Here is a 10,021-nt window from a genome sequence, read left to right as displayed (position 1 = left end):
TGGTTATGTAGAGATGTTGTGTTGTAATGTTTTGCATCTCTGCCTCTGCTTAGCTTGAACTTGCAAATGGCTTTGGAGGGATCATTTTAAGAAACAGTGAAAGAGTCCCATACTGCAGAAGTCCTCTTGGTCTTTGGTGGAGGAGGACCTCCATCACCAGATGCAATATTGGTCTCAGTGGGGGAAATGTGGGTGCTACTGCCACTGTTTTCATTGTCACTGATTTGACCCTCACTTAGGGGTGTGACGGTTAGTATATAACCGTGAGACCGGCGGTTATAGTTGAACACCGTCATTAGAACTCTATAACCGCCAAAACCGTGTCATTAAAATATTTTTTACAAACATTTTTTATCAAAAATTATTTTCATTTTTTAGAAAGGATCATAAGATGCGCAATATATCGGGAGACATGGTTTTTTTCCACTTAATGAAGTTTTGTAAATCGTCAGACATGATATTTACCACTTCATTAAATTTTGCTTTGTAGAAAACCTTTCTTAAAAACAAATTTCGTTTTGTACAAATTTTATCTTAATTTTAATAAATGTTTCATCAACCAATTGTATGTATTTTAATAAATAAAAAGCAAATATAGCAGACAATGATAACCGTGACATGGAAGCGCCAGTTCACTTGCAATGCACTGTGAACTAGAGCGCATCTCATCGTAAATGAAACTCAGCGTAGGCCTATGCCTCATACATTAGCATTAAATATCTTTGCTGCATCCTTTCTAGAACAGACAAGGGCTTTTTTTTTGCGGCTCGCATCAGCAAAGCATTGCATCGTCCATAGACCGCAAAACAATCAGCGGATGGCGGGCGGGTGCGGCTTTGAAATTTGCTCAAAAAACGTTGGCGCGGATGATGAGTTTTGTGATGTGGTTGCGGATGAAATAATACCCCATCTGCGTATCTCTATCGATAACAACATTTAACACTACACAAATATTAATTAAATTTTTTTAATTTAGGCGATTAATTTCCCATAGTGACATAGGACTGAGGTGCCGGATCCAATAAAAAATGTTCCGGATCCAACGTCGGAGGTGACGGAACATGTTCCGGCTCAAATTAAAACTTCGTGAAGAAAGGTATGTAATTTAGGCCTAGGCTACTCATTCATTTTTATGCTCTTATAGAATTTAAGTAGCCTACTTTTTTAAAAGGTTTTGTTTACTGTGTGTGATTTATTTAAAACAAAGCACGTTCATTGCAAAGTTTTTTTTTTTTTTTGTTAAGGATTTGTTCACTGTGTGTGATTCATTTAATGGAAAGCACATTCACTGCTAGTTGTCTTGCTGTTAATTTTAAATAAACGTAGAGCAAGTAGCTAATCAGTGTCTGCTCGTTTATTCAAACTAGTGTCTGTGTGTGTGTTTGTGTAATAATTGCATATTATTTTTGTCTTGGATTGGATTAGGCTCTTCACCAATCAACTTATGACCAAATTCAATATGAAGGGGAAGGGCTAAAAAGGAAAAATACGGTTTGAGGACAAAACATTGTTTTTAGCAATAAAAGGTTAGCTTCATATTATGGTCATTTAAAAAAAAAAAATTGTACATATGTGTGTATATGTATGTGTGTGGAATGCTTAATATCAGGCTTGATGTAGTTTTACTTGATTTGTGATTTAATAACCATTTCATTTAATTGATTAGAGTACTTGATTTTCAACTACTATCTCTGCTGCAAGCTACACCGCAACAGTGGCATTTGTATCCATTTATTTTACATGTGGATTTTTTTTGCTTTGATTGTAGCTGCTGTCATGAAATGGGATGCCGCTGCAACGGAGACCCAAATAAAATCATCTGCAGCCGATCACCTGAAACATGCCCCTGGGAGACTCGGGGGTGGTGGCTATTAATCTTTAGGAGCCACATTTTGTTAATTGTTTTATACTGTTTTAACAACATTTTATATATTTTGTAATTGTGTTAATTTCTGTTCTGGCTTTTAAGATTTATTGTGTTATTGTGTTCTGGCTGTGAAGTTTTGGTTTTAATTTTAATTTTAATAGTTGATTTCTTGGAGTGGTCAGTTTACAGGAAAATGTTAAGCAGTTTATTGCCATTATATTGATAAGATATAAAAATGCAGTTTATACAGTACACAGTTATTCAATTAAATATTCAATATTATCAGTATTCTTTAAAATCTTATTTAGGTCTATCGTCTGACGTTTCATGACACGACAACCATTAACAATGATTAACTGGGTTTTTCTCAGTGAGAACTGCTACTGTTTTGAAGTAAACATTTTTTACAGTTGGATCCATGCAAATATGCACAGTTCAGAGTTCAGTGGGTCTTTAACAGTCTACTACAGAACATTTCTTAACATTTCTACTACAGAAAACGCATCTAATACAACTTTTAGTCTGGCTACCTTTAGATGTCTAACAATCAGGTCTTTAGCATGTCTTTAATTGACATCTATACAATGTCCTGAAAAGATGTACAATAAACGGTCAATCTGGCTCCTGTGAGGACGTCCTCTGGAGGTCTAACAATTATGTCTGTAACACGTCTTTAATTGATGTCTAAAAAATGTCCAGAAAAGACGTAAAAAAACTTTCATTTTGGCTCCTGTGAGGACGTCCTCTGGAGGTCTAACAATTATGTCTTTTAGACGTGTTCTAGACGACTTTTTGCTCGCTGGGCCACCGCACGCCGGGGATCTGATGATTTTATATTGTTTTCTATGAGAGCTAAAGGAGGCATGACTCCATAGACTGTAAAGCATGACTCCTCTGTGTAACTTTACCTGCGGGTGTCGCTGTTGGGCAGTGTTCCTTAAGAAATACGCGTGACTTCCACTCTTTTTGGTGTCATAATTTGTAATATTTGTGTTGTTTTATATGTAATATGGATTATTTTCTCATCCTATTTTTTTTTTTTTTTTTTTGAGGAGGCTCTGCCTCCCTTGCCTACTCGGAGGAAACGCCCCTGGTCAAAACCCAATAGAAACTCATAAAATTTTAAAATGAACACAAACATCAACTGTCTCTGTCTGTCACACATCCGCTAGCCATGTAACGACGCTCTGATCATTGTTGCCACGTCTGGGATTAGGATACTTTTACACTTGTGCTGTGATTACGCTACAGTTGGGATGGTTTTGTTGCGCAGACCTGGCAACCCTCCACTCCAAAACCCCACCCCTTTCACGCACTTCGAAGTGCGCGGCCCCTGAATTGGGACACAGCTAATATAAGGGAGTGCTAATGACGAAGACCAGGTGCAGGGAATCCAGGAGAGCGGCAGAGATGATGAGGGATTGCAAACAGGTGTGCGACAGGGAGGATCATGGGAAATGGTGAAATCAATGCTCAGAGGAGTATTTTACTATAGATATTGTTTTGATATATTCTATTTATATTCTACTCTATTAATATTGATTTTATTAGTAATTAATAAATCTACCTCAGTTTTTAAAATTGTTCACCAGTTTGGGAAGTGTTTGTCATGTTTTCACAATAAGGATAGTTTAAAACCACAATTAACTGTCTGTTTTCTACATCTTTAACCCAGGAGCAAAAATATGTCTTTAAAGAAATAAAGATTTGACATTTACCAATATAATTATCGATATCGACTGATATGATTTTTTGGGGCCATATCACCCACCTGATAAAAGGGTACACTTTAACTTGAACCTAACCTCTCCTATCATGACTTTCTTACCATCTTCTTCTAGCTCAGACATCTCCATCATAGCATGCTCTGAAGTGCAGCCTTGTTTACGTTTCTCAGACAAAGCGACTGTAATGAAAACACAGAAGAGAAAGGTTTTATATAGCACAAGTTCTTTCCAAATTCCCAGTTACTGTATATTGCTACAACTTTCCAGTGTTAGATGCTCACCCTCTAATTCCAAGTCAATCTCATCTAGAGATTTTTCTTAATAAACTGTTGTTCCACATTCAATGGCCATTAGCAATTTGCTCATTTTAGCAAGCTGGAGCGTGTTCTCAGTTAGGCGATGGTATTCTCTGTGAATACGGATGTCATGCCCCATAAATTTTGCCACCTGATCCAATTCGTGATCTTTCAAGTTCATTATTTGCAAAGGGTTGCGATGTGTTTTCTCAGTTGGGTGGAGGTCAAGGTCTCCAGATGTTTAGCATTGCACTCATTTGCAAATTTTCTTAAACAGTCTGAGCATTTTATGTGGCAGTCTGAACTTTGTCTTGCAAAGACATATTTGTTTGTCTCAGAAATGTTATTTTCTTGAGTCCTGTGCTCAATCAGGAAGTCAAGTGATCTTGTCATCTCTTTGTTAAGAAGCACTGGAACTTTTCTGCCTCTTTTGCCTCTTATAACAACTCTTGTGAAGTCATTACTCAGGTCCCGTTCCAATTTTGAAAGGTACTGCATAACATCCTCATTAAGTGCATCGTTGTTTTTGCTCTCATAAGTTTGAAGTAACATTTTAGCTGCCTCGCCTTGGCGCCTCCGGTTAAAAAGTATAATTTGGGAAAGAATGGTTTCACTCATTATGCTGTATGCTTTAGGATCAGGACCCTCAATCAGTTTCTCTCTGGCATCTTCTTCAGTGGACTTCAAATATTTTTGGAGTTTAATTACATCTTCAGAAAGAGGAATCATTTCCTTCTCATTCCGCTTCCAAAAGTCACGTTTTCTGAAAAATCCATAACAATAATTGCAGGGCAAGTACTCATGTGGGTTTACTTCTTCAGATGGTTGTCTACAAGTCACTAATTCCCCTTTTACTGTCTGCAAGATGGTTACATTGTGGTTGTAGTCACCTTTATAGCGAAGCTGATCCAACAACAGATGGCGTTTCTTAGAATTTTTGGGGAAGCATATTGCCCTAGCAACATCATCTTCTTTGTGGTGCTTTCTCTCTAAATGGCGTGCTATTTTACTCTGTGGCTTTTTGCAATAAATACAGAAATGTTTCACACAATTGTTACTAGTTGCTGCGCTCTCCATGACGAGTTTGTTTCAGCAAAGCATATATGGATTTCCAGCACCGAAAATCACTTGCAGTAGCTTTGCCACTGCAGATTTATTTAAAAATGTGTATCCGTGTACAGCTATTACTACATCTTTGCTGACCTTTGTCCTGCAGATGGCGCCGCACGGCGCTGGACCATTCCGTCGGTGACATATTAGAAAACATAAAACATAACATACATAAAACATATAAAACATCTTACTGATCTGCATGACTCACATGCGTCATGATTTTAGACCTAAAAAAACGGAATTCCGGATATATTCCGTCGCATTACCGAAAAAGAAGCATTCAGATGATTGTGTGCGTACGGCTTTAATGCCCCTTGCATCCAGTTTAAAACAATTTCTACAAACGGCGCAGTTTGCCTCGTAGACATTTACCGGCACCGGCCTCAACCACCAAGAGAATTCATCTTTCTCGAGCCATAAATCATTACATTTGCGCTTAGCCTACCTAATAAGGCTACCTGCTACCTCAATTCTCTCTGATGACGCAACGCAATAACAGCGAGAAAAAAAAATCTTCTGTCCAATGATCAGTCAGTCATTGGGTCTGTCAGACTATAGAAACTTTTGCAGTAATGCAACGAAAACTATTTAGGACTTTTTAAGGATCCATGGGGACCCTGCATGATTGGGTATAAAAAGAGCCTCTCAGAGTGGCAGTGTCTCTCAGAAGTCAAGATGGGCAGAGGATCACCAATTCCCCCAATGCTGTGGCGCAAAATAGTGGAGCAATATCAGAAAGGAGTTTCTCAGAGTTTGAAGTTATCATCATCTACAGTGCATAATATCATCCAAAGATTCAGAGAATCTGGAACAATCTCTGTGCATAAGGGTCGAGGCCGGAAAACCATATCCCGTGATCTTCGGGCCCTTAGACGGCACTGCATCACATACAGGAATGCTACTGTAATGGAAATCACAACATGGGCTCAGGAATACTTCCAGAAAACATTGTCAGTGAACACAATCCACCATGCCATTCGCCGTTGCCGGCTATAAATCTATAGGTCAAAAAAGAAGTCATATCATATCGCAGGAGTTTTCTCTGGGCCAAGGCTCATTTAAAATGGACTGTGGCAAAGTGTAAAACTGTTCTGTGGTCAGACGAATCAAAATTTGAAGTTCTTTTTGGAAAACTGGGACGCCATGTCATCTGGACTAAAGAGGACAAGGACAACCCAAGTTGTTATCAGCGCTCAGTTCAGAAGCCTGCATCTCTGATGGTATGGGGTTGCATGAGTGCGTGTGGCATGGGCAGCTTACACATCTGGAAAGGCACCATCAATGCTGAAAGGTATATCCAAGTTCTAGAACAACATATGCTCCCATCCAGACGTCGTCTCTTTCAGGGAAGACCTTGCATTTTCCAACATGACAATGCCAGACCACATACTGCATCAATTACAACATCATGGCTGCGTAGAAGAAGGATCCGGGTACTGAAATGGCCAGCCTGCAGTCCAAATCTTTCACTCACAGAAAATATTTGGCGCATCATAAAGAGGAAAATGCGACAAAGACCTAAGACAGTTGAGCAACTAGAAGCCTGTATTAGACAAGAATGGGACAACATTCCTATTCCTAAACTTGAGTAACTTGTCTCCTCAGTCCCCAGACGTTTGCAGACTGTTATAGAAAGAAGAGGGGATGCCACACAGTGGTAAACATGGCCTTGTCCCAACTTTTTTGAGATGTGTTGATGCCATGAAATTTAAAATCAACTTATTTTCCCCTTAAAATGATACATTTTCTCAGTTTAAACATTTGATATGTCACCTATGTTGTATTCTGAATAAAATATTGAAATTTGAAACTTCCACATCATTGCATTCTGTTTTTATTCACAATTTGTACAGTGTCCCAATTTTTTGGGAATTGGGTTTGTATATTGCAAATCACACTGACAAAATATGAGATACAATAGACATAATACAAACAAAGAGGTAACTGATATAGCTTACCTTTTGATTGTCCCCATTTAGGGGGAGATCGCATTGCAGGGGGACAATGTACGCAACCGCTTTATTAAGGCTGCTTCTTTCCCTTAGATATTTAATAGTATATCCTTCTGGCGGCATAGATATGTCAATGAGCTGTCTGCTCCTGCCGCAGCGCATAAGTTTGAAACCTCCTGCATGTTTTATTAGAGGAAAAGCCTCTGAAATTACCATAATAAATTGTTGTGGTGTGCACTGTACATCACCAAATTTTACTTTTTTTTTTCCCAAGGCTGTTTGCCTGGAGGCACATAGTTTCTTGACATTGGAAATAACCTGTGTGTTAACCCTCAGGGGTCTGAGGATTTTTGGGGCCCTGGAGAAGTTTTGACATGCCCTGACATTTGTGCTTTTTTCAGTTGTTCATAAACATATTAATGACAAAAGTGTCATTACACTGTATTCAGCACAAACTAGGCTACAATAATATGTGAGGAACATGTATGTACATGTTTGTGTTTTTGAAGTAATAACGTTTATTCGAAGTTATTGAAAAAACCAAAAACTTAAGTCACTGAAATAAGGCCAAAAAAAAATTATTAAAACTGTGTTCACAAGAATTCTGGGTATTGGAGGTTGTAGACTAGAGTTTTTGCTTCAGAATGAAATAAAAAATTATCCTTCATATAAAACAATAGAGAGATTTAAATTTTCTAAGACACTTTTTGTCAAGAAACACAGTATGCGTGGAGGCGTGAATCATCATGTATAATGGGTGATTCTCACCTGAGAAGACAAAAGAATTGCATAATAATGACCTGAAATGACTTGCATATTAATGAGGCCTTTCAGTCAGGTAGGCTGTGAAAAAACCCTCTGTGATCATGCTGATAACAGGATTAAAGTCCACTCAGGACAAAAAAAAACATGATTTTTGTGATCTCATGCATGCAAGTATTATTGCACATGATATGAAGAAAATTTTGTATAGGCCTATGTTAAATTACAGTACCAGTCAAAAGATTGAACATATTGCCATTATAATGTTTTTAAAAGAAGTCTCAAGTCTCTAACCAAATAATGGTTTTCTATTTTAATATACTTTAAAATATAATGTATTTCTGTGATGCAAAGCGTCTGAACATTCCTACCTCTAGGGCATTTCATATAGGCTACTATATTTGTTATATTATAGAGCCTAAATGTTGATGTGCAGTTGACAAACTATACATCATTAAAAAGATCTAAGACTCAAGCTTCACATTTTGACTCTTAAAATCTTATATTGACCATAATTTCTTAATATGCTTAAAAGCATACACATTTAGAGAAATATTGATGGATTCTCATATGTTTATATCCATTTTCAATAAGGAGGAGTAATATTTATTATTCTATATTTATTGTCATCATTATGAGCGCTGGATGCTGTGTTTTTAATTCATACTGGAGGGCGCTCTGCCCCTTTTGTCCACAAATGCCTCAGTAAAAGAAGAGGCATATCATGTGACAATCAAGGAACTAACAGAGGCAAGAGATTGCTAAATATGGCTATTCAAAACACTTTTGAAGACAATAAATACACGATTGAGATGATGAATGCATGTATTGACTGAATTTGCGTCTGAATAGCGCTGGCTCCGTGGGCGTGGCCGCATTAGCGGATAATGAGCTGAATCACAGACTTCTGACATGGCTCTCTTTTCATACAGATTACATAAACACAGAAGGTTTGTTTTCGATTTGACTTACATGTTTTAAAACCTGACATCTTAACGTTTTTTAGACATAAGTGTAATTTTTCTGTGATTAGTATTCACTAAGTTACAGTTAATTTTCTGAGAACTATCAGATTGGACTTCGTTCAGAGGGAGACGAGAGATCACGCATCATGTTAGTTTTCTTTATTTTACAAAAAGCACAACATTTTCTTTTTGCTCTGAGTGTACACAAATGAAAGAAGATATTCCACAGATTAAAATGGTGTATAACTCTTAATTGTATGTGCAACATTGACGGAGTATTTTGAGTCTCTTTCACACTGATAAGAAAAAAACCACGGTGGTATCGCCGGCGATACCCTCAGACCTCAGAGTGTTAACAAGAGCACAGCAAAAAAAAAAAAAATGTTTTTGAACATTTATAGTATGGCTGAAATAGTCTGCTCAAAGAGGCTGTGACCTTGCCAGGTCGGTTAGCCGATAACTGACATAGGGAGGAAAATGGGAGTTGAACAGTTGGAGGCACAGCTGTTGGTGCAGCCAGACCAGTAGCCAGACCAGCAGTCGATCCAGACAGACCAGTAGCCAGACCAGCAGTCGATCCAGACAGACCAGTAGCCAGCCCAGTCAGACCAGTAGCCGGTCCAGACAGACCAGTAGCCGGTCCAGACAGACCAGTAGCCAGCCCAGTCAGACCAGTAGTCAGTCAAGCAGTCGGTCCAGACAGACCAATAGCCAGCCCAGTCAGACCAGCAGTCAGTCCAGCAGTCGGTCCAGACAGACCAGTAGCCAGCCCAGTCAGACCAGTAGTCAGTCCAGCAGTCGGTCCAGACAGACCAGTAGCCAGCCCAGACAGACCAGTAGCCGGTCCAGACAGACCAGTAGCCAGCCCAGTCAGACCAGTAGTCAGTCCAGCAGTCGGTCCAGACAGACCAGTAGCCAGCCCAGTCAGACCAGTAGTCAGTCCAGCAGTCGGTCTAGACAGACCAGTAGCCAGCCCAGACAGACCAGTAGCCGGTCCAGACAGACCAGTAGCCAGCCCAGTCAGACCAGTAGTCAGTCCAGCAGTCGGTCCAGACAGACCAGTAGCCAGCCCAGTCAGACCAGCAGTCAGTCCAGCAGTCGGTCCAGACAGACCAGTAGCCAGCCCAGTCAGACCAGTAGTCAGTCCAGCAGTCGGTCCAGACAGACCAGTAGCCAGCCCAGACAGACCAGTAGCCGGTCCAGACAGACCAGTAGCCAGCCCAGTCAGACCAGTAGTCAGTCCAGCAGTCGGTCCAGACAGACCAGTAGCCAGTCCATTAGTCGGTCCAGTCATTCCCAATGTGCAGGAAAACCGCGACCCTGGCAACTATGGATTTGA

The 10,021-nt window shown here is 39.5% G+C and overlaps 1 protein-coding gene across 1 annotated transcript; it reads left to right on the top strand.

The window, feature by feature from the left end:
* The first annotated feature begins 3,235 nt into the window (after positions 1 to 3,235).
* Positions 3,236 to 10,021, top strand: LOC125268667 (putative protein TPRXL). The gene is made up of 2 exons (XM_048191466.1): positions 3,236 to 3,327; positions 9,199 to 10,021. Exons 1-2 carry the CDS (start codon positions 3,236 to 3,238, stop codon positions 10,019 to 10,021), a joined length of 915 nt encoding a protein of 304 aa, XP_048047423.1.

This window comes from Megalobrama amblycephala, linkage group LG1 (genome assembly GCF_018812025.1).
Source record: "Megalobrama amblycephala isolate DHTTF-2021 linkage group LG1, ASM1881202v1, whole genome shotgun sequence".
NCBI lineage: Eukaryota > Metazoa > Chordata > Actinopteri > Cypriniformes > Xenocyprididae > Megalobrama > Megalobrama amblycephala.
Note: the sequence above shows the minus strand (reverse complement) of the source record. Positions and strands in the feature narration are given on the sequence as shown.

Coding starts and splice junctions, on each gene's coding strand:
- LOC125268667 (XM_048191466.1), top strand. CDS start 3,236: ATGACGAAGACCAGGTGCAGGGAATCCAGGAGAGCGGCAGAGATGATG. Junction 3,328..9,198: donor AGGGAGGATCATGGGAAATG/GTGAAATCAATG, acceptor CTGTTGGTGCAG/CCAGACCAGTAGCCAGACCA.